Source organism: Catharus ustulatus, chromosome 14, assembly GCF_009819885.2.
Source record: "Catharus ustulatus isolate bCatUst1 chromosome 14, bCatUst1.pri.v2, whole genome shotgun sequence".
NCBI classification, from domain to species: domain Eukaryota; kingdom Metazoa; phylum Chordata; class Aves; order Passeriformes; family Turdidae; genus Catharus; species Catharus ustulatus.
In genome coordinates, this window is record NC_046234.1 from 429,945 (window position 1) to 453,265 (window position 23,321).

The window sequence follows — 23,321 nt, forward strand, 5'->3', positions numbered from 1 at the left end:
TGCCGGTGGGACTCCTGCCCCGCCCCGGGAGGGCCTGGCAGGACGAGGGCAGGGAGGGGTGGGTGCGCGACATGTGGCTGTCACCGCAGCTGGGTGCCGGCAGCAGCAGCTCCAGGGCTGGCACGGCTCGGCTCGGCTCCTGTGCGCGCCAAGGCACCGACAGGGCTCGCAGGACACAGCGGCGGTGGGAGAGCCCCGGGACGGGCGCGGTGCCCTCTGCTCCCCGGAAGTGCCCGTGCCCAGCCCAGGGACTAGATGTGTCCCTCTTCTTCCTCCTCACCCTCCCAGGCTGGGACAGGGAGCCTCCCCAGAGACCCCAGCGGGAGGAAGGTGCCCTGAGAGGGGCTGGGGGATCCGGTGTCACCTGGGGGAGGTGCCAGTGCCACCCCTCGCACCCCACGTGTGGCTGGTAAATGACAGGTATAGTGGTGGTGGCGCGGCACATGGTGGGAGCCCGGCTCCGCGCTGCTGTCTGGCACTGCTGTTTGGGGGGCATTCACAGGAACCTCCGGGGATGTGGGCGCAGGTTGTGGGGTGATCAGGGCTGGGGCACTCCTGTCCCCTCTGCCTGACCCCACACACACTCTCTGAGAATTCTCACACTGCCGGGCTGGAACAGACCAGGTGGCCGCATCCTGCAACCCTGGCACCCCGGCAGCGGGGTGCCCTCTTTGCGCAGGACGATCAGGCCCCGGCGCAGTTACCAGCGCACAGAGCAAGGAAAGATGTTCGGTGCTCGGAAGGAATCCCAGGAATGTGGAGCCTGGAGGGAACTGGGGGTGGCACGAAGGTGTCATGTCAGCTCCAGCCCTGCACGCAGATCCCTGCCAGGCCTCGGGGGGCAGCTTGGGGGTCACCTTCAGCGGGGCACCAGAAAGTGTTGTGGGGCTCGGTGTCGCAGCTCTGCCTTGCCGGTGGCTCTGCCGGGACATGGCCCCTCTCGGGATCCGGGACTGCCCCAGGAGCGACTGGTCATGGTGCCAGCTCGGGGCTGGGAGCCCTGGCCCCGCTCCCCAGCCCTGGCCCGGCCCCAAGTCGTTGTTCTCCAGTGAGCTCATCTGCCTTGATGATGTGAGCTCTAATATGGCCTCTTGGCCCGAAAAGAACCAGCTCGGCCACTTAGCAAATGTTTATGTCTTCTTCATAGCTGGGTTCTGTGCCAGAAGAGGAACGCGGAGCGGAGCCGCTCCCGCGCTCGGGCCGGACGGGGCCGTGGCACCGGCACGTCCCCGCTCGGCCACAGGCACCCTCCTGCCCCTTGGCCCAGCATAGTGTGCCGGTGTCCCGGACGAGCCACGCGGGGCTGTCTGGGCTCCCAGGAGCCGTGTGGCCAGGACAGCGCCGGCAGCCATGAGTGCCCACGGGGCTCGAGGAGGATGCGGGGTCCGGGGCTGCCCCGCACAAGGGTGATGAGTGGCTCGCAGTGATGGGAACCGTGCGTGGCTCTCCAGGCCAGGGAGCAGAGCAGTGCCCACGCTGTCGGATCGCAGCCCCACGACCAACAGTGGGGCTGTTTGCGCAGGGGCCGCTGCCCCCCCGACACCATGTGCTGGGCTCAGCCGGGGTTTGGGGAAGCAGCTGAAAGTATTTTCTGGGTGGAATTTCTGCCAACCACCCCCAACTCGCCCATCCTTCACCTCCCTGGGGAGTGCAGAGGCTGCGTGAGGGGGGTGGGACCCCATGCCTGGGTCCCTGTGAGCTGAGGTACTGCCACAGTCCAGCCCAGAACAGGGACACAGCCTGGGCAGCGGGGTGCCACCACGGGCCCCCCACACCGCTGTGCCTGTCACACCCACCTGCTCCCACATCAGTCACACAAACTGCTCCCTGCACCAAGTACTGATCCAATTTGTGGCTGTTTCCATAACAACCTCCCAGCGCTTTCTGGTCCTTTCTGTTGCTACAATGGATGCCGAGATCCGATGTGTCAGGGATGCTCCATCCTGGGACACAGCGACTGGGCTGAGCCATCCCAACCCCTCTTGGCTCCCAGAGGTGAAGTGCTGTGCACGTGGGAGGTCTTGGCATGCTGGACAGGCTTCTCCACTCTGGGATGGGGTTTTTTCCCCGTGAGAGGGATATGATGAGGTTTGGGCCAGGGGAAGGAACCCAAGGGCAGTAGCTGATCCTTGGACTCCTGGAGGCCCCTGCATGCAGCTGAGCTTTGTGCAGTCATGGCACTGCCCGGGACACTCAGTGACAGGAATGGGGACCTTGGAGGCACTGGCACACAGAGACGACCCTGTTTCTCCTACCTGAGATGACATCACCCCCAGGCCTGGCTCTTGCAATGTCCTGCAGCTCTCACACGGGGTTCCTGGCTGAACCCAGCCCCAAAGCTCTTCCCATGCCTTCTGTTTCCCTCTGTGCATGCCTCCAGCTGCTCTGTCAGAGGTCCCCAAGCCCTTGACTCCCCATCCAGCCCCGACACCCCCGGTGTGCCCAGCCCCAGGACCTCAGGTGCAGCCCCATTGCCTCAGGGGTGCCCATCCCTGGCACCACCTCATCCCCACCACCCCAGGGGCTGTGCAGCGCCAGGACCCCCTCCACTTATCCCTAAATCAAACAACTCCCCAGGGGCTGCCCAGCCCGAGGGCCCCCAAGCCAATCCCATCATCCCTCCCCCTGGGGGCTGTGCAGCCCTGGGATCCCCACACCAGCGGTGTGAGGGTGCCTGGCCCCGGCCCCGCCCCACGATCACCCTGACACCCCACATCCCCATCTCTTCGGGGGGTGTCTAGCCCTGCTACCGCCACCCCCATCACCCCGGTATTCCCGAGCCCCAAACCCCGCAGCCCAACCCCATCACCCCGGTATTTCCGAGCCCCAAACCCCGCAGCCCATCCCCATCACCCCGGTATTCCCGAGCCCCGCGCCGCGCCCGCCCGGCCCCCGCAGCCGCCGCCATTGGGCGCCCGTTCGGCTCCGAGGGGGCGGCGGGGCGGGGGCCGGTGCCGCCCGGCTCGGCTCGGCTCGGCGCGTCTCGGGTGGGCTCGGAGCGGAGCGATGCGGCCCGGCCCGGCCCGGCCCGGCCCCGCGGCTCCTCCCCGCGCGGCGCGGCGGGCCCGGCGGGGGGCGGCCGGGGGGCGGCCCGGGGGCGGTGGCGCGCGGAGCCCGGGCCGGTCGGCGGCGGAGGATGGGCAACGCGCAGCGGAAGGGGCCGCGCAGCCAGCGGCGGGGCAGGATGCGCTCGGCAACAGGTACCGGCGAGGGCGGGGCGGCACCGAACCCGCGCCCCCGCAGCGCCGCCGCCCCCGCGACCCCTGCGACCCCCGGTGCGGCGGCGGGCAGGGGCGGCTCGGGCGTGCTCGGGCTGTGGCTCGGCGCTCCTCGCTCCCCCGCTCCCGGTGGGTCGCTTGGAGGACACGGGCAGAGGTCACCCCGGCCGAGGCTTGGCCTCCTGACGGGGATGGCGCGGGATGGGGCTGGCGATGGGGCCACCGCGGTCCCCCAGCATGTGGGACAGGTGCTGGCTGTCCGAGCTGCAGGTAGCCAGCCCCGGATTACCGGGAGCTAGCCCCATGCAGTGGGGAAGCAGCCCTGGGCATGGGAATCCAGCCCCAAGGTGAGGGAAGGCAGTCCTGGGCATGGAACTGCTGCCCTGGCAGTGGGGAGCCAGCCTGGGGACAGGGATGCACCCCAAGGTGTGGGAGCCAGCCCCGGCAGTGGGGAGCCCCTGCAGCTGATATCCCGGATCTGGCCCCCCCGGGAAGGGAGCCCACTGCTGTGCAGCCCCCGCACCCCAGCTCCTGCTCCCACACATCGCAGTGTGGTGGGTGTCTGGGGGCTCCTGTACCACAAACCATCTCGGGGGGGCGGAGAGCCCTGCAGCTCTGCAGGCAGCTCTTTGAGGGGGAGCAGAAGGAACAGAGGACTCACTTGAGGCTGGCAGCGGGCACTGAGGGCAGGTGCCCTCTGATGAAGCAGGGTCAGACAAGCAGGACCTGTCTGGTCTCTCTTTTGTCCCCATGTAGCTGGCCCAGGCAGCTCAGCCACACTCCCCAGTGCTCCAGCTCTTCCAGCCCAGCTCCTGGGAACGCCAGAGGAGCTGGGAGCTGGGGTCTGGCACAGCTCCTGGCACCAGGCCCACCAGAGCCCTGGAGTTCTGGATGCAACATGCTGGGCTCTGCTGGCCCCGGTTCCTGCTGCTCTTTCCCTGCCTGCTGTCTTGGGAGTGGGACACAGCACTGTGGGCAGCAGCAGGGAACCACCAGCCCTGGGAGAGACCTCAGGAAGATTGCTTGGAAACTGCAGGAGAATGGGGACTTCTTGTCACAGCCCAAATGACTGTCACAGCTTAATAATCAGTGGGCAGAGAGGGTGGCAGCACAACCTGATGCTGCCTAATTTTGCAAACGCTGTTGAAGCAGTGGGTGAAAAGCACTGAAATGGGGCACAAGAGCTTTGGGTTGCACAGGAGGGGGCCAGGAGGGAGGCTCAGCTGTGGGTCAGAGGGGTAAGAGATGCTTGGTATCCATCACATCACCCTTGGCTCTCTCTGGTGGCATGGGAAGTGGGCAGTGGTTGGGCTGTGGGGCTCAGAGGGACCATGGGGTGCTGGCCCGTTCCCCACCCGGAGGCAGTGTCCACAGGGTAGGAGATGAGGGGTGTTGTGCCAGCTGCTACCTAGCACAGAGCCCTGGGCTCCCATTTGCAGGCAGGGAAGATGAGCAGTGCCCAGAGCATCGGATGCTGCTCTGCTCCCTGCCTGCCTCTCCCAGCTGGTGCCACTCAGAGGGAGAACTGATCACACTTCTGGATTGTCAAAGGAAGTCTTGGAGCTGCGGAAAGGGCCCAAGGGGGGTTGTGGGGCCAGGCCCTGGCCAGAGCTGGTTCATCTCTGTCCTCAGGTCGCAGTTCCCCGCCAGCCTGGAGATGTACAGCAGATCTCCCTCAGGTCCTGGTCTCCCTGGCTGCTGGGGGCAGGGAGGAGTGGGACTTGACACTGCATGACTCAAAACCTGTCTTGGGTGTAAATGCTTGGACACTCCCAGGGCTGCCGGGACCTCAGTGCCTGGGGCATTCCTGAGCAGTTGCACAAGGTTTCCATGCAGAGAGGTGGCAGCAGGTCCTGGCTGGAGCTTATCTGTGAAGGGGAGGGAGCTGAGGCTCCATAAGGAGCAGCCCTGTGGTGGGTGTGGGTCGTTGCTGGTGTGGGATGTTCCTGAATAATGCCTGCGCTTGAGGCAGCATTCCTGGCTGTGCTGCAGCTCTGGCTCCCAGGAGCCTCCATCCTCTGGGAGAAGCCAGCTCAACTTTACAAAGCGCTGGGGCACTGGGAAAGTAGTCCCCGAGGAGCCTTTGCTTCAGGATTTGGAAGGAGCTGGAGTGAGAGGAAGCTCTGGGAGCTCTGGCAGCTCCCAGATCAGAGCCAGGGGGTTCAGAAGGGCTCTGGTTTTGTCACCTGTAAGGACTGGGGGAGCTGGTGGGCAGTGGCTCAGATGGGCTGGGGACAGCCACAGGCTCCAGGTGCTGGTGTCCCCACGAGGAGTCTTGTGGTTGCCCCATGTAGGAAGGGCCATGCTCTGCTGGGATGACAAGCCCCCACGTGCTGTGTCTCACTCTCAGAAGGTGTTCCAGCCACAGCTGGAGGATATTTTGGTTCCATGATCTTGTCTAGCTCAGGGACTCCTGCCTGTCCCAGTTGTAGCATCCCTCTCCAGGTGCTGCAGCAGGGATGCACGCAGAGAGATGAGCATTCCTGGGTGACTCTGAGGGCGGGTGGATGTGGGATGGGCTGTGCAGAGCCACAGTCCCTGCACCGTCCATCCCCGGGGAAGGAAGAGGGGCCGGGGCCAGGACAATGGGCTGTGGCGCTGACTCAAACACTCAGTTCCTGGTCGCTTCCTCTCCCCGCTGGAGCTAGAGGCAGCGAGGACGGGGGAAGCTCAGTGCTCTCAGCCTGGTTTGAGGCAGGAGCTCCTGGGTGGCTGGAGCAACCGGCCTCCCCCCGCACTCAGAGCCATGGCCAAGGTGGAGTGGCTCCTGGCACCCTGGCAGCGGGCAGGTAAGGCAGGAGGCAGGGCAGGGCTGAGGCGGGCAGTGGGGGCGGTGGGATCTGCAGGCACTGCTCACTCTACAGGGCAAGACCCCAGGCTGGGGGCACCTCCTGGGCACAGAGCCTCTGGATGCCATGCAATAGTCCCTGGGGTCAGTGCTGCCCAGCAGTACCAGTCTTGTGCCACCTTTCCCAGGCTGACCTGAGCTGTGGAGTGTCCCTGTCCCTTTTAAATCCTTCTGCCATTCCACAGCCTAGTGGGGTGTCCTTGCTCTGACAAAGCAAGAGAAGGACAGAGGCTCCCAGCCCACGTGTGCAACTGAGCACTCATCAGTCCTGCAGGGACAGATCCTGCCTGTCCTGGTGGTACTGTGCTGTCCTGGCAGCTTCCACGTGCTGGTGGGCAGCAGGAGGGAGGAATGTGGGACTGTGGGACAGTGGGTGGACACAAACATCACAGACACCCAGGACCCTCACTGTTGTCACTGCTCTCGCTCCTGCTGTAGCTGATTTCAGGTCTCAGGCCCCTTTGTCCCAGGGCCTCTGGCCGCATTCCCCTCTCAGGCGACTTCCTCACATTGTCCCGGCCCCGGAGTGTAAAAGCAGCCGGGCACAGGGGAAGCTGTGCTTTCCTGGAAGGACCCCTCTGGAAGCAGCCTCTGACACAGGCAACCCACGCTGGGCAGAGTGGTGAGCACTGCCTGGGCTTACATGTGCCACCAAGCAGTCCCAGCCAGGCTGGGCACATCACGGCAGCTGGCCATGGCCACTCTGTGCCCAGCGGTTCCTTGGCCATGACAGAGCGATGTTGGGCTGCCAGGACCAGCTGGATCTGACAGGTTGCCGTGCCAGGCTTGCTGAGGCTTTCAGGAAAGACTTGTGGCTGGAGTTTTGCTGGGAAGCACGGGAGAGCGAGGATTGCAGAATGAGGAGGCTAGCAGGGAGCCACAGCAGGGCTGGAGACGGCTCTGGGTGCTGGTCCTGCTGCTCATGGTGGAGGACTTGGTGCAGGAATCTGGGCCCAGCCAGGCTCTGGGGCTCCAGTGCCTGCTCCTGTGCTGCTGCTCTGGCCCCAGGAGCAGTAGATCTGAGCCCCTTGTTGGGAAGCAGCCTGAGTCCACCTTGGCTGGTGCAGTCCTGGGCCAAGCTCTGGTGCCAGCACGGGCATGGGCAGTTCCTATCCCCACAGCACAGGCGAATGGCACTCTGGGCTCCTCCTGGTCCAGGCTCGCTGGCCAAATCCTGCAGCACACACATGTCCCCTCCTGCCAGAACTCCCTGACCAGGGCCCTCCCTGGCTGCTGGGATCAAATGTCCTCACACACTGCAGCTCTGAGTCCTGCCTATGGACAGGGACCTCACTGACTGGTTTGCTGCTCATGGTTTTCCTAGAAACCTCACATAATCCAGCCTTCTCCCCATGAGCTGAGGGACCCCACAGCTGCCAAATCTGCCCTGCCGCCAGCAACTCCTGCAGTACCCTTATCTCCTATCAGCACAAAAATCAGCTGATTCCGTGTTAAACAGGGAGCTTGGAAGAGCCAAAAACCCCTGGCAGATCTGGTGTGTTCAGGCTGTTGTTGCTCAGTGCCTGTGGTCCTGCTGGGCACCTGTGGGGAGCTCGGGGATGTCTTGTGCCAGGGTCCTAGCTTGGCCAGGCTGGGGTCTGGGTGTGGCACCCCTGAAAGGCTTCCAGTCCCTCTGGCCTCAACCGCCAGCAGGTCAGACACCTGTGTAGGTGGGGATTGGAGCTGTGTCACGAGACATATGACAGTGGGAGGTGTCCTGGAGAGGGTCAGATTTGGACAGAGCATAGTCTCTTGGCTTTCCCAGCAAGGGCTCATCCCTGGCACACGGGGCAGTCTGCTCAGTGAGCACCCCTGCCCTGTGGCACCGGGCCTGGCGGTGTCAGTAGGGTATCCCTTCAGGATTCCATTCAGACCTGGGCGGGCATCCGGTCCCGGGGCTGCCGTGCAAGCGGCTCAGCGTCCCGCAGGGAGCTGGTCCGGCAGGTCCGGTTCGGCAGAGGGTGAGCTTGGGACAGGAGGTGTTTCTGCGGCCGCTGCCAGCTCCCTGTGTGCGCTCTTCTCACTTCCTCTCCGCTCGCCGTGGAGCAGCCTGTGCCCGGCTCAGAGCACGGCAATGTCCCCGAGCCGGCGGCGAGCAGCCCGGCACCGCGGGCAGGCCGCGACAGTGGCTTGAAGCCGGTGGCACACGGTCCGGGCACTGCGGCACACGGCTCGGGCCCGCGGGCTCGGGGTGCTGCTGGGATCGGTCCCGGCCTCGGTTCGCTGCCCTCGCTCTCCGGCGTGCCCGTGCTCCGGCAGCCGCCGTGCTGTCCCCGTTGCCATGGCTGCTGTGCTGGTGGCGCATCGCCTGCTGCTGCCGCCGTTACATCACTGCTGCCACTGCTCCACGCTGGCACCGAGGCTCCGAGCGGCATCTCCTGCGCGTGGGGAGTGAGCCTGAGAGGGAAAAGTTTGGCGGTGAATTCAAGCGAGAGGCATCGTCTCACAGGAGCTTCAGCTTGGATTGAAACAACTCCGATGGCTCTGTCAAATATCTCGCTGTGGATTCGGGGTGCCTGGGCTGTGGGTGAGTAGGGATGCTGGCACGGACCAGGGGTGACTCAGGAGATACCGAGGGGCTGCAGATCCTGCAGGGATGCTGTTCCTGCAGGAGAGACGGGAGCTCAGCTCCCCTTCAAGAGAACTTCCCTGGGATTCAGCCTCAGTCCTTGTGTACCTGCCAGGGCCACAACACCCTGAGCCTGGGCACCGGCTCATGCTCAGCAGGACTCCGAGGCTGCAGCATCCGCTGCATCCAGCTGATGGTGCTGACTCTGGGAACATCCCGAGCAGATGTCCATCGGCAGGCAGAGTAGGGGATGCTGCCTGCTCCTCTCTGCATCCCTGGGGCCAGGAGGGGGCCTGGTGCCAGCAGAGAGCATGATGAGCCACCCCCCTTCCAGCTGTGCCTCAGTTTCCCTCAGCAGCAGGGCTGGCCAGGCTCAGGTCAAGGTTAGGGTTGGTAGTGTGGAGCTGTCTCAGGCTCTGCTGTCCCAGGCTGCCCTTCATGTCCCCCAGGCATTCACCAGAGCCTGGGAGCCCCTCAGAGGTATTTTGTGCTCAGAGCCTGTCTCTGATAAGCGTGGCAGGAGGTCACTGCCAAGGGCATTGCTCAGCTCAGCTATCCCGGCCAGCCGCTGTGTTCTCCTGCTGGACACTTCCACCTGCCTGGGGCACCCCGTGTCCACAGATGGGGGTAGCAGCTGGGCTTCCTTGGGCACTCACCACCTGCCCTTGTACGGGGCCTGCATCAGGCTGCTCCCAGGTACTGCCTGTCCCCTGGGAGCAGTGTGGCAGTGGCACTGAGTCCGGACTGCTGGCTCCTCACACCCCATCAACGAGCTGCATGCCATGCTGGGCTGGGAGTGCTGCTCCCAAAACACCCTCACAGCCACTGCTCCCTCAACAGCCTTGGCGTGGCTGCTCCCAGGGACACAAAGCTCACTCTGGCTCAGTGCTGGCCTTGCAGTGCAAGTTTGGGGCTTCTGGGTGCCAGGAGAGTGCTCAGCTCATCCATTCTTGCCCCCAGCCCTTGTCCCCAACTGGGGACATGGAACCCACAATGCCCATGCCGTGGTGATGCCAGCACCTTGGCAATGCCAGAAGCTCAGCAGTGCCTGCCCACAGCCCAGAGCAGCTGAGGACTGCACTGTGTCACTCACAGCCCCAAAGGAGCACGTGGCAGCAAAGTGGGGAGCTCCACGGGGGAGAACCCCGGCAGTGCGTGTTCCCCTTGTGTCCCCGCAGCGGGGCAGGGTGCTGGGCGTGGGTGCTGCCGTGTTTCCGCCACGCCCAGGGCGGCCCCGGCTGTGGTGCTGCGGTTTGCCCACGTGCCAGGGTGGGTGCTGGGGTGACTTGGCAGCAGGGCCAAGGTGCAGAGGTGAGTCCTGTGTTCGGGGAGGGTGGCAGGGGCTGCAGGGGCTGCTCAGGATGGGCCTGAGCCCTTGCTGGGGGTGGCTGCAGGGGGATGTATGGGCAGAAAGTGAGGAGCATCAGCTGTGCTGAGGCCAAAGGCTGGTGCTGTGGGAGCCAGGCAGGGGGTGCAGCAAGCCAGGATTAGGGGTGCACCCTTGGGGTGCTCTCAGAAATGACAGGGCAGCACTGGGTCCCCCACCTTGCCAAAAACAGCAAGTCTGGGGTCTGCAGAGGTGAAGATGGGGTCGCTGCCCCTAGCACTGTGGGTCAGGTTTTTGGGAAGATGCCTAGCCTTGCCCTGTGCATGGCACACAGATGCACACATGCGCCCCAACACTACTTGGTTGGTATGGAAACAAGTCAAATTATTTAGAGGAGGAAGAAGGGAGGAAAAAAAAAAAGGAAAAAACCCGGTGTTAAGGCCCGTCGTTATGGAAACAAATTATAAAAGTAACTAGGCTGGGGACATGGCACCTTGCTTTGGGTTGCTGGGCGTTGTGCAGGCTCCATCAGCTGGGGGAAGGGTGGGCACGAGGGCACACGAGTGTTGTAGGCAGGAGGGCACCTGGAGGCAGGAGGGCACCGTGAGCAGCAGGGGGATGCTCATGGTGCAGTGCAGATGAGTTGGGCCACAGCTGCCTGACCACTGGGGGCAGAGGGAAATGTGGCGTGTGCTGGGGATGCCACGTCTGTTTGGGGACCATTCCCTGTCCCAGGATATGGGATTGCTTCTGCTGCCTCAGCTGGGGCCTGGCACAGAGCAGGCTCTGGCAGCAGGGCAGTGGTGTGCTCCTGGGGCCAGGCACTGCACTGCACTGCACTGCAGGTGGCAGAGGGGAAGAATTTGTCACACACTGGTGATCGGAGGGTCTCAGCTGGTGGGGATGGGGACAAGGACCATGCACAGGAGGATGAGCCCTGTTATCCATATCCCTGTGTAAAGCTCACAGAGACCCGCTCTGTGCCTGCCAGGGCGTGGATGATGCCCTTGGAGGCAGCGTGCCACCGGTGGCACTCCCTGGAATCCATGCTGGGTACAAACCCACATCCACTCAGAGCACTGCAGGGTTCCCATGGCAAAGCTTGTTCGTGGGGGAGCAGAGCTCAGCTCCCCACAGGGCCAGTTCACTGCTGAGCCCATATCCTGCTCCCAGGGACTCTTCCACCCGCTGGGGTGTTTCAGAGGGTCTGAGCAGCCCTCACAGAGGTTTCCTTCCCTGGAGAATTGCGGGGGTGTCCATGCCAGGGCATGTGAGCCCCAAGCTGCAGTGAATGGAAGCGACAGGTCCCTGGCTCCTGCCTTTCAGTTGCAACTTCTGCTCCTCCACAGCCAGGATATTGCTTCACCAGAGCCCACAGCATTTCCTGCACCCGGGCGCGGTTAGGCACGGGTGGTAGGGCTGGCTTCCTTCCCTAATTTCAGCCAGCTCCCTTCTTGGCAGCCCTCAGGGACAGCGTCCAGCCCCCAAAGTGGTGGCAGTGATGAGGGCTGGTCCCAGCAGGCAGCAGTCTGCCAGGGTGGGACACAGCCACATCCTGGCATTCCCAGAGAGCTGGGGTGGGATGGGCACTGTGCTGGCACCGTGTTATTCCACAGCAGCACCCGCAGGGAATGCAACCCCCACCTCCTCTGACCCCTCTCTCTCCCTCCTGCAGCCACCTCTAACCTGGACCTCGAGAACAAGAAAGCTGCCCCCACCAAGCTGCCATGGCAGCAGCCCGTGAACGTCTTCCTGGCTGCTGGGCGCCCACCGGGCATGGAGCAGCTGCACCAGGAGGCCCAGCTCAACCTGCAGAGCTTGCTGCAAGGTAGCAAGGACAGGGGCTGGGGTGGGCTGGGTGAGGGAGGTGGGTTGGTGCTGCCCAGGCTAGGTGACCACCGTGAGCCATCTGTGAGCTCATCTCGCACACTGGTCTGAGCCACTCCTTAGACCTCACCAGGCTGCAGGAGTTGGGTCCTGGGGCTCCCAGCCTCCAGCAGCCCCTCACTGATCTCTGCTCCCAATTCACTGCTGCAGGTGCCAAAGCAGCTGGGACTAGGATTGCGTGCTGGGGCTACTGAGGCCACCAGGGCACCCACAAGCCCCACCACAGCTCAGATCTCACGAGGGCCCCGGGGACCTGCCACTGATCTCCCTAACTGGATCAACGTGGCCAGTGGTTTTGTTTCTGTCCAATCTCTGGCCCAGGCTGTCATGCGGCCCTGGCTCAGATGTTCCTCAGGCATCAGATGAGATCAGCAGCCCAGCCATCCCCCAGCTTGTAATCTCATTAAGTAAGCCTGAGCAGCCCTGCTTTCCGCCAGTCCACAGCCACCAGCATTAATTAGCTCAACAATTACAGGATGGGGACACACTGAGTTCCTGACTCTCCCCAGTGGGGCTGTTTCCCAGCGAGACCCACTGCATCCCCTGAGTGCGCCCCAGGAAGAACAGGGTCAGCTGCTGGGATCCTTGCACTTCTCCAGCTCCCCCAGACCCTCCTTGGGGTCTCCCTTCCTCCTGTTCTGAGCTGCCTGTCCTGAGCAGGGATAGCCAGCTAGGCTGGGGACAGCCAGAGAGGACAGTCACCATCCCTCCACATGCCCCTGCTCTGGGATCTGGCAGCAGGAGCAGGGTTCCAGGTGCTGTTTTTCTTGCAGAGGAGTATGAGGAGCAGTACACTGAGAGCAGGGTCACTGGGCAGACCTTCCGTGCTGCTGGGCACCTGCCCCCTGACACCTCCCCTGAACCATCACCTCGACCCCCACCTGCCAAGCGCCTTGAGTTCGTGCTTATGGTGAGTTCTGGGGTGGCAGGGCGGGCAGCAAGTCCCTGTTTGTGTTCCACCCTCGTCCCTTTGGTGGCTGACGTGCCTTTCTCCCCACAGCCCTCGAGCCAGCGAGCGGCCGAAGAGGAGAGCACCAGCAGCACTGTGCTTGGTGCTCGGCCTCCTGACACCTCCCTGAGCCTCCCCACCAGCCCAGACAAGCAGCTCCCCTGGCCCAGGGCCTTCCCCTTGCCCCCCGTGGAGGAGAAGCAGTGGCATCATCCCAGCTCCATCCAGACCAACATTGTCCCTATCAATGTCTCGGGTAGGGCAGCACCCCATGGCGCAGTGGGGGAACACGGGGTGTAGGCAGAGATGTGCCCCAGCAGCCATCTGGGGCAGGGGGGTGGTGGGAGGGGGCTGTGGCTGTGAGCTGTGTTCCTGTGGGTTAGGTGGGCACCGGGGCAGAGCGGGGACAGCAAGGCCATGCTGGTGTCCATCACTCCCAGCTGCCTCTCGTGTCATCTGCAGCTTTGTGCGTCTGCTCTGCTGGCCGTGCTGCTGGCAGGTCTCACATCCCTGATGTAATGCCCAGCCAGCCAGGTCTGTCGTCACCTGGGCTCTCATCACATGCTATGTATATGGCCTGTCTTGCCTGTGTCCCCTGTCTGTCCATCTGCTCGTCATCTCAGGGCTGCATCTCCCAGCAGCACGTCCTGCCCAGTCCTTGCATGCGCAGGTGCCACGCTCTGGCCCAGGTCGGAGTCTGGGGCTGGTGACTGGGTGAGGTGCCCCCATCTGAGGGCAGAGGTGTCTGTCTGCCCTTTTCCTCCATCATGGAGATCTGTGCCAGGGCCACACTGGTCCCTCTCCATGCCCCATGTACCCATGCCCAGTCTGGCTCAGCACAGTGCTGTGGGGTCCTCACCAGCACAGACCAGTGCCTGTCATGCAGTGCAGGGCTGGTCTCTTCCATCCATCCCACCTCCATCTGCAGCACTCCCACTGTGCCTCCATCTCCCCTGTGCTCACCGCACACAGCTCACACCATCGTCCTGCATCCCACACTCCCACCTGTGCCACCATCCTAGGCTGGGGACACATAGAGAACACGGGTGATGGAGGGGTCTGAGCTGCCAGCCTGGCTGTTTGTTTTGGCTACAGGGCAGCACTTTGCTAGGCACGCGAGTGCTCGTCACTCCCTGTTTAACACAGAGACCGCGATGAACCCAAAGTCCACCCTGCGGCGTAGACGGACCATTATTGGATTCCCTAACCTGTCCCTGCGAGACCAAGGTGACGGCAAGAACCGCGCAGGCAGTGTCTGGGCAGGGCTGGCACCCCCAGAGCTGCCCTGGTGGTGGCACAGCCATCCCGGGGCTGGCAGCCAGCCCAGGCACAGACGGGCTCCCAGAGACACCCTGACCATGGGGACATGCAGGCACCACACTGACTCTGTGCCCTCCCGAGGTGCTGGGCACACAGGTGACACTGGGCTGGCCTGTGGCTGGCATGGCATCAGGGATAGCCCCTTTGTCAGGATTCTGAGGCAGGAGTTGCCCAGCCTCGGCTCCAACAGCTCCCCATGCCCATCTTTCCCATGGGCAGACCCTGTGGCAGGGTGCCATGGCTGTGGGGCACACACCTGACCAGGCCTTTGCTGGGGCTAGCAAGCCGGTCACGCCAGTGCCAAGGGTGCATGTGAGAGTGCCTGGAGTGCTTCCAGACTGGCATTGGACCCTTGGCAGCAGCAGCCAACTGTGGCTCAGGGGCTCTGTCCTGCCTGCTGGGGGTGTTCAGAGCAGGGCTGCTGGCTCCTTCCCTATCCTGGCTGTGCTGTGAGGGTGTCATTGTGGCACTGTGAGCCACCATGTCCCTCCCTGTCTCAGCTGGCAGTACCTGACCTGGCTCCTCCTGAAGTCCATCTGTGTCCCCACCATGGAGCAGCACCAGGGCAACACTTTGGTTGCCATGGGACTCATTTCCCCATGGGTAGAGCCTCCTGCCGTGGCAGCTGGTTTATCCATGGCACATTCCAGCCAACAGATCCACATTTTATGCCTGGGCAGAGGTGCAGCCTCAAGACGGGACAGCGTGGGGGCAGCGCCATGTCCCTGCGAGTGAGGCAGGAGGGTGCTCACTGGGCTGTGTCTCTCCTGCAGGCAGTGCCAACGGCCCCACATCCAGCACACACACGCCCATCGCTGAGTCCCTGTCCTGCAGCTTCGTGCCTGAGACCACAAGCGGGGGGATGCTACAGGAGATCAGCCCTCGTCCACCTCTCTCGGCCCCACTGAGGAAGACCTTCAGTGACCTCGGGGCCCGCTGCTGCCAGCCACCTGCTGCCATGGATGGGGCAGCCAACCCTTGTGCCAGTGCCTGCAATGGGACACAGGGCACCCCTTTTTCCCCGCCATGGAGCCCCCTGGGTTATGGGAGCCCCCCTAGCCTCACCACTGCCCTGGGCAAGGGATCCACCTGCACCTCGCCGGGCGGCTCCATCCCGTCACCCAGCCCAGGTTCACCTGCTGCCTCCACCTCCTTCTTCATCGCCACAGAGGAACACATGGGCAGCAACGGGCCCAGCTTCTTCGCTGGCCCAGTGCCTGCCTCCCCTCCCAGCTCTGGGTGCACCCAGGGAGCCAAGGGGAATTTCTTGCCGGGAAGCCAAGAGGAGCCAGAGGCAGCAGCAGGGCCGGCACAGCTGGAGGTGGAGCGGGCAGGGTGCCGGTTCCGTGAGCGGTCGCTGTCGGTGCCCACTGACTCGGGGTCCCTCTGCTCTGTGGACATTGCATACGCCGAGACCCGGCGGGGCAGCGCCAACTATGCCCTGGGCTACCCCAGCGCCAGCTCCGAGGGCAGCACCAGCACCGACAACATCTCACTGGGGCTGGTGCCCGAGGGGCAGCGGCGGCAGCGCTCCAAGAGCATCTCCCTGAAGAAAGCCAAGAAGAAGCCCTCACCACCCACTCGCAGTGTCTCACTGATCAAAGAGGGGCAGGATGGTGACGTGGGGCTCAGTGCAGCACTGCCCAAGGACCAGCGGCCCAAGAGCCTGTGCATCCCCTCGGAGCTGCAGGGTCACCGGCTGGTGCACTCCGACCCACAGGGGAGCACAGGCAGGGAGCCCAACAGCACAGCTGCCCCTCACCAGTGGCACCTCACGGACTGGAGGGCCAGCAGTGATCTCTACCAGTCCCTCTCTGGCTCAAGCACCACCACAGGGACCACGGCCATTGAGTGTGCCAAGACACAGGGCAGCTCTGAGTCCCTCGTGTCCCCTTCAGTCTCCAGGGCCACGACGCCCTCACAGCTCTCTGCTGAGGCAGACCTCAAGACCTCCTCGCCAGGCAAGCCCACAGGGCTGATGTCCCCATCCAGCGGGTATTCCAGTCAGTCAGAGACCCCAACGCCCACCGTGCCCACCTCCAGCATCCTCGGGCACTCCCCACACCAGGTGCGGGTGAGGCCGCTGGTCCCTGAGAGGAAATCCTCTCTGCCCCCCTCGTCCCCCATGGAGAGGAGCCCCAAGGGCAGGCTGTCCTTCGACCTCCCACTGACTCCACCTGCCCACCTCGACCTCTCAGGGCTGAAGATCTCCCTGAAGGGGAAGACGAAGGTCAGCCGGCACCACTCTGACTCCACCTTTGGCACCAAGCTGGCACAGAAGAGCAGTTCCATCACACCCATCATGCCCGTGGTGACACAGTCTGACCTGCGCTCCGTCCGCCTCCGCTCCATCAGCCGCTCAGAGCCAGAGGACAGCGCCGATGGCCCAGAGCACACGGAAGAGCCAGCACACGTCCCCTGCACAGGCCCAGAGAGGAAAGTGAAGCCGCCCGTGGCAGAGAAGCCACCACTGGCCAGGCGCCCCCCATGCATCCTGCCCAAGCCCCCAGTTCTGCGGGAGGAGGGTCTCCAGTCCCCCAAATCCCCACCAGGCACTGCCGCCAAGGAGAAGGGGCTGGCACAGGATGCCTTCGTGGTGCTGCGGAGAGGGGAGCTCAGGAGGGATCTGGGGGACCCCCACTTGTCCCTGATCCCAGTGGGGCCCCGGCGGCTCTCGCAGGGCAGCCTGGATGAGCTGCGGCCAGAGTGGGGCGGCGCCAAGGGGGAGCGCAGGAAGGCCAAGGTGCCGCCACCAGTGCCCAAAAAACCCAGCGTGCTGTACCTGCCGCTCATCCCAGCCCCAGCACAGCTGGGAGCTCCTGTGGGGGACCTGCCACCCACCCCCAGCCCCATCATCACACTGGACACTGACCCCACCTGTTGCGACCCTGACGCTGAGGATCTGCCATCCCCTGAGGCTGTGGGCACTACGCCTGCCAGTGAGCCTGTCAGCGAGCCCACCTCAGAGCAAGGTGAGGCTCTCCTCATTCCTAGGGAGGGATAACCCCAGGGATAGGGGATCACCCCAGGGATAGGGGCTCCCCATGCTGCACAGGGATTCACTGCTGTCTTCTCCCTGTCCACAGGCAGCTCAGCAGAAGCTGGCACAGAGGAGAAGAGCTTTGCCAGTGACAAGACAGCCGAGTCCATCGTGGAGGAGGATGATGAGGTGTTCACAATGTCCCGCACCACAGAGGATCTCTTCACAGTGATCCACAGGTAAGGCTGGGGCATGCACTGGAGGGGACAGAACCTGTCCCCACTGCGTGCCACCACTGTCACAGCTCTGGGTGTAGTGTCCCCCCACCGCAACACGTCCATTGTCCATACTGGGGCCAGTGTTCATCCTTGGGCAGCCCGGAGTGCAACCAGGAGGGTGGGTCCAGATTAGTCCTGCCTGCCAGGAGCACCACCTGCCATGCTCATGTTGTCACCTTACCCAGAAGAGCAGGCTGGGCACTACCACGCCCCTTGCTCTGGGACCTCACCACAGCCCCAGACTGCTCCCACCTGTGTCCCTTTGGTGCCTAGGTCGAAGAGGAAGGTCCTAGGATGGAAAGAACCTGGTGACACCTTCAGCAGCCGACCCACCTCCCACTCACCTGTAAAGACTTCAGGCTCCTCAGCTGGCGAGTCCCTGGCAGCAGTGGGCAGCAGTGGGAAGTCTTCCAGCAGGAATGAGGATTTTAAAGCCCTGCTCCAGAAGAAGAGCAGCAAAACCAGTCCCGGTACTCGGCCATCTGCTGCTGAACTGCTCAAGACCAATAACCCTCTGGCCCGGAGGGTCATCACAGAGTTTGCCCCTGAGCTGGATGGTGCAAACAGCCCCAAAAGCCAGCCCTGACAACACAGGGGCCCCTCCAGGCGGAGGGGTGACGATGGCTGCAGAGGGAGCGCTGCTGCAAAGGGCTGTCCTGGCTGCTGGGGAGCCCCTGTGTCCTGCTGGGGGGTTCTTCTGCTTTTGTTCCTTACTTGGAGAGCTGCTGGCAGAAAGGCAGTGGCTGGAGCCCAAGCCCTCATGACTCTGGACCCTTCCCACGAGGGAAGTGGCTGGAACTGGCCCTGTCTGAGCCAGCTCCTGGGATTGAAGGCACCTGCCCAGGAAGCAGAACAGGATCACAGCGCCAGTGTCACCCCATGCCCACAGCAAACAGCTTCAGACTCTCTGGTTCCTTTGGCATGTGGTACTTTGAACAGCTTTTCTAATGCACAGTGGTGGTGATGTTTGATTCTCTTCCCTTTGACACTGTACCTTGAGTTTCCCATGCAGAGGTCCCCGGTTGAATTCAGCTGGACACACAGATGCACTTTGGGAAGACGCCAGGGGTTCGGCTGGGTCTGCGGTTGCTTTCGAAAACCCACAGGAGGTTCCCTGTCATTGCCCTGAGCATCCTCCCTGTCACACAGGGAACTGGCACCCAGTGTCCGCAGCCAGCACCACCACCTCAAGCCAAACCCTCACCCCTTGAAAGCCCCCAAAATGCTGCATTCTGGAGCTCCTCAGCTCTCAGTCCAAAAACAAACCCCAGGGTCTTCTCCACTGCCAGCCCTCTGGCCTCACTGCACAGTGGTCTGGCAGCCACCCCACTCCCCTCCAGCCCCCATGCTAGGGGTCCTGCACCCAGCTGCCAACTGGGCGTGCTGTGCCATGGGAAGGAAGCTTGGCCCCAGCTCTGCCTCCTGCATCTCCCCGACAGACTCTGTGACTTCTCCTGCTGCCCTGGCCACCAGAGGTCCTGGGATGCTCCTGAGATGGTGGCTGGAATCCAGATGGACATCACCTGAGCCACCTCCCTGCTGACTCCTGGGTCCCTCCAGGGTTACCTACCACTCACCCATGCCCACTGGCCACCAGGAAGCTGAGCAAGGCTGAGTGGCACATGTGCCATCAGGGCATGTGCATGGGGCCATGGAGGAGAGTTGGCATGTTCAGGGTAGAATTTGTCCCCCTCAGCTCCAGCTGCCTCTTCCTGGCCTGGCTCCAGATGGGGGCCCAGGGACAGAGGCTGTGCTGTGGGGAGGGAATACGAGCTACAAGCACCAGCATGGCCACGCACCCAGAGAAACAGGAAGGGCCAGCTGCAGCTGACAAGGAAAACAGGGTGTTTAAGGAAACTTCTGCTGGATTTCTTGATGTATTTCCACACACTCCAGCCCTTCTATGCTGGTGGGGTGTAGTGCAGTGGGTCCTGGCAGCAGCAGGGCACCATGGAAGCACTTCAGCTGCTCCTCCAAGGGGTCTGGGCTGCTCTGGGGGTCTCTGACCCACAAGGAGCTCTGCATTCCTGGGGAGCACAGCCCAAGGAAACACTTCCCCATCCTTGCCCCCCACCCTAGATCTGATCCCACTGAGGCTCCAGCTGGTTCCCCTCTCCTTCCTCCTGGTACTCACCCATCTCTCCCTTTCCTCTCCCAGGGCTGCAGATTTAAGCCTGTAATTAAGAGCCAGGCTGAGAAACTCAGGAAAAAAAACCCCACAAAAAAAAGCTCTAACGAATGCCCACATTTCACCCCCATCCCCTGGCCCCAGCTGGTGGCAGGGTGCTGGTGTGGGATGGGGCCAGGGCACAGCTTGGGAAGCTCTGGGGACAGGTACATTTTGCACATGACTGCTCAGGAAACCAGGGACAGAGCCAGCAAAGGGGGCTGGGGGCAAGCATGGGGCAGGGACCCCCCTGCAACACCCCCAGCACCACTGGCACCTGGAGCTGCCGGGGGGAAAATGGCCAAGTGGGCCAGAGGCCAACTGTGGGACAGAGATTGGCCATGGAATGGAGATCAGGTGTGCGATGGAGATTGGCCATGGGATGGAGATCCTAATTTCCCTGGCTGGAGGAACATGTTCTTCCTGGGGCTCTTCCTGAGGCTCTTCCTGGCTGAGTGCCGGTCCCTGGCTGCTCGCTCCCCGCTGGGCTCCCTCTGGCTGTGGCTGTTCTACCGGGAAGGCAGTGGGGTCCCGGGAATAGCCCTGACATGGGCTGGGGGCCGCCAAGGTGCCAACTATGGAATGTTGTACTTTTTATCTTGCCAGCTTGGTAAAGTGCTCCCTGCTGCCCGCCTGTGCCTGTGCTTCTTTGGGGTGCCGAGGGACACACTCACACACACTCTCACACTCAGGCACACTCTCACACACACTCACACACTCTCACAAACTCAGGCACACTCACACACTCACTCTCACACACTCGGGCACACTCAGGCACACTCACACACTCGGGCACACTCTCACACACTCAGGCACACTCAGGCACACTCTCACACACACTCACACACTCTCACAAACTCAGGCACACACACACTCTCACACTCGGGCACACTCACACACTCAGGCACACTCTCACACACACTCACACACTCGGGCACACTCAGGCACACTCTCACACTCTCACAAACTCAGGCACACACACACTCTCACACACTCGGGCACACTCAGGCACACTCACACTCGGGCACACTCAGGCACACTCTCACACACACTCACACACTCTCACAAACTCAGGCACACACACACTCTCACACACTCAGGGACACTCAGGCACACTCTCACACACACTCACACACTCTCACAAACTCAGGCACACACACACTCTCACACACTCGGGCACACTCACACACTCAGGCACACTCTCACACACTCTCACACACTCGGGCACACTCAGGCACACTCACACTCGGGCACACTCACACACTCAGGCACACTCTCACACACACTCACACACTCTCACACACACTCACACACTCTCACACACTCAGGCACACTCTCGCACACACTCACACACTCACACACTCTCACACACACTCACACACTCGGGCACACTCTCACACTCTCGGGCACACTCTCACACACACTCTCATACACTCTCACACACACTCACACTCTTGCACACACTCTCACACACATTCATGCATACTCTCTCACACTCATGCACTCTCTCACACATGCACTCAGAGCTGGAGAGGTGGGCAGCCCCTGACAGCCCTGGGTGGCTCCAGGGGAACCCGCCCCATCAGCTGGAGCCTTTCACAGTGCTCGTGTGCCCCCATGGCTCTGGCTGGGGCGGGGGGGGGGACGCAGGGACACTGCGAGGTGTCGGGGACAGCCCAGGCTGGGCTCTGGGGACAGGCCGGAGGTGGGGTCGGGGATGGTGTGAGGGGCCGGGGACAGGCGGGGTGGATGACAGGGAGAGCCCGGGGGGACAGCTGGGCTCAGCCCAGGCTGAGGGGAGCTGGGGACAACGCTGGGCGCTGGGTACAGGCCGCGGGGAGGACTGGAAGAGGGAAGGCGTGGACTGGGCCTGGACTTGGCATGCTGGGGCAGATGGGATGGTGAGGGCGACAGCTCTGAGGACTGGGGACAGCCCTGGGCGGGCTCAGGGTAGGGCCGTGCATGCCGCAGCCCTGTGGGCCGGGTGGCTGCAGCTCCCTCCAGGCACGCACAGCCCCGCGCGCCGCAACCCCGCCCCTCTCGACCCCGCCTGTGGCTCCGTACCGGCACGCCGCGGGCAGCCGGGGTCCTCGGGGCGGGGCAGGGGCGGGGCCTGACGCCGGCAAGATGGCGCCAAAAGGGAAAGGCGGCGGCAAAGCTGGGAAGGGTGAGCGGGTCTGGGCGGCACCGGGATCGGCCGGACGGGGCCTCGGGGGCAGCACCGGGACCGGCCGGACGGGGCCTCGGGGGCGGCACCGGGACCGGCCGGACGGGGGCTCGGGGGCGGCACCGGGACCGGCCGGGAGGAGGCCCGGGGACGGTGGGGGCCGAGCCGGTCGGTGTCAGGGACTGGGCCGGTGTCAGGATGCTCTGTTCACAGGCGGCGACAGCGGCAGCAGCGAGGGCAAAGCACAGGGCCCGAAAGGAGGCGGCAACGCCGTCAAGGTGAGCGCGGGGGGCGGCGGAGGGCGGCGGGGCGCGGGCTCTCCGCCCCAGCACCAGGAGGCCCGTCCCGCTCGCCACAGCCCCGCTGCCCTTCCTGCAGGTTCGGCACATCCTGTGCGAGAAGCACGGCCGGGCCATGGAGGCCATGGAGAAGCTGAAGTCCGGGCAGCGCTTTAGCGAGGTGGCGGCACAGTACAGCGAGGACAAGGCCAGGCAAGGGGTGAGTGAAATCAGTGATTTCAGTGAGTTCGTGCTGCACCCGGGACAGGGCAGCAGGGCCAGGAGCCTGGGTCCTGCTCTCACCAGCAGGACCTGTCCCACAGCCACATCCCCCACCCTCCCTCCCCTCCTCTGAGTCTCAAAGCTTAACTGTGACGGTGCCTTCCTGCAGGGAGACCTGGGCTGGATGACCAGAGGCTCCATGGTGGGACCATTCCAGGAGGCAGCGTTTGCCCTGCCTGTGAGCAGCATGGACAAGCCCGTGTACACCGACCCTCCCGTCAAGACCAAGTTTGGATACCACATTATCATGGTGGAAGGCAGAAAATAAAATGTGAATGACTATGATGACCTTGTTGACTGCTTGAATCCCAAGTCCCAGACACCTTGGCCTTGGAGCAACATGCCTGGAGACAGCTGGCTGGTTGGCTGTCCCTGCCACTGTGCTGGCAGAGCAGGGCTCTGCCTAGAGAGGTAAAGTGTCCTTGGGAAGGGTGAAACAAGAGCCTGTTACTGATGTTGAAGTCTCTGCTGCCTGGCAAGCTAGCCTCTTGCTTCTCCTGCTGTGGAGATAAATGGTCTGTCAGCAGAATGAGGTTCTTATCTGCAAACAGAAATGGTGCAGTAAGGGATAGAAGGGGCCCTAGAGGGGGCTTAGTATCTATCTCCATCCTGCCCAGGAGGGTGCAGACAGCTCCCATGGTGCAGGTTGTGCTCCAGAGCTGGAGGACAGACCCTTCAGTGCAGGGTGGGTAACACTGGAGCTGGGTCAGGCCAGGCAGGGAAGGGAGCTGGGGGCAGGAGGGGAGGAGGAGCTCTCCTGAGCACTGACTCATCGCTTCCTACAGCTCCACCTTGCCCACTCAGAGCTGGGGGAATAAACTAGATAACTCAGGTTTGAATAAGAAAAAAAAACACTAAAGGTTTGTGTGCCACTTCCTGTGCTCCCCTGTGCCATGGGGTGCACGAGGGAAGCAGCCCAGCAAGGTTCCTGCCATCTCAGGAATCCAGCCCAGAGCCATGATCCCCTTCCTGCCCACAGAGCCCCCAAACCAGCCACAGCTCCAGCAACAGGCACCAGCTTCATTTACAGGTGAGCACCATGCACAGAGCT

General features: G+C 63.0%; 3 protein-coding genes across 5 annotated transcripts; 2 read left to right on the top strand and 1 right to left on the bottom strand.

The window, feature by feature from the left end:
- LOC117002817 lies at positions 1–2,779 on the bottom strand. Its single transcript, XM_033072273.1, has 2 exons — positions 2,256–2,779; positions 1–2,048 (listed from the first exon to the last, which is right to left on the bottom strand). The coding sequence occupies exon 2, from the start codon at positions 2,026–2,028 to the stop codon at positions 1,120–1,122; it is 909 nt and encodes a 302-aa protein (XP_032928164.1). The 5' UTR covers positions 2,029–2,048; positions 2,256–2,779; the 3' UTR covers positions 1–1,119.
- A 342-nt stretch (positions 2,780–3,121) lies between these two features.
- NHSL2 (NHS like 2) lies at positions 3,122–20,175 on the top strand. Of its 3 annotated transcripts, none has more exons than XM_033072270.2 (8): positions 3,122–3,200; positions 11,638–11,790; positions 12,623–12,759; positions 12,850–13,054; positions 13,894–14,025; positions 14,892–17,090; positions 17,205–17,337; positions 17,650–20,175. In XM_033072270.2, exons 1-8 carry the CDS (start codon positions 3,137–3,139, stop codon positions 17,960–17,962), a joined length of 3,336 nt encoding a protein of 1,111 aa, XP_032928161.1. In that variant the 5' UTR covers positions 3,122–3,136; the 3' UTR covers positions 17,963–20,175. The 3 variants fall into 3 exon arrangements, with proteins under 3 accessions (XP_032928161.1, XP_032928163.1, XP_032928162.1); XM_033072271.2 differs by lacking the exon at positions 3,122–3,200 and adding an exon at positions 8,429–8,593; XM_033072272.2 differs by lacking the exon at positions 13,894–14,025.
- A 1,315-nt stretch (positions 20,176–21,490) lies between these two features.
- Positions 21,491–22,555, top strand: PIN4 (peptidylprolyl cis/trans isomerase, NIMA-interacting 4). The gene is made up of 4 exons (XM_033072352.2): positions 21,491–21,710; positions 21,924–21,988; positions 22,089–22,208; positions 22,380–22,555. Exons 1-4 carry the CDS (start codon positions 21,506–21,508, stop codon positions 22,536–22,538), a joined length of 549 nt encoding a protein of 182 aa, XP_032928243.2. The 5' UTR covers positions 21,491–21,505; the 3' UTR covers positions 22,539–22,555.
- Positions 22,556–23,321: the final 766 nt, after the last annotated feature.

Bases quoted from the DNA above. Each gene is read 5' to 3' on its own strand.
- PIN4 (XM_033072352.2), top strand. From the start codon at position 21,506: ATGCCGCAGCCCTGTGGGCCGGGTGGCTGCAGCTCCCTCCAGGCACGC. The intron at 21,989-22,088 runs GTGAGCGCGGGG...CCCTTCCTGCAG, and splicing joins GAGGCGGCAACGCCGTCAAG to GTTCGGCACATCCTGTGCGA. The intron at 22,209-22,379 runs GTGAGTGAAATC...GCCTTCCTGCAG, and splicing joins AGGACAAGGCCAGGCAAGGG to GGAGACCTGGGCTGGATGAC.
- LOC117002817 (XM_033072273.1), bottom strand. From the start codon at position 2,028: ATGCCAAGACCTCCCACGTGCACAGCACTTCACCTCTGGGAGCCAAGA.
- NHSL2 (XM_033072270.2), top strand. From the start codon at position 3,137: ATGGGCAACGCGCAGCGGAAGGGGCCGCGCAGCCAGCGGCGGGGCAGG. The intron at 11,791-12,622 runs GTAGCAAGGACA...TTTTTCTTGCAG, and splicing joins CCTGCAGAGCTTGCTGCAAG to AGGAGTATGAGGAGCAGTAC. The intron at 17,338-17,649 runs GTAAGGCTGGGG...TTTGGTGCCTAG, and splicing joins CTCTTCACAGTGATCCACAG to GTCGAAGAGGAAGGTCCTAG.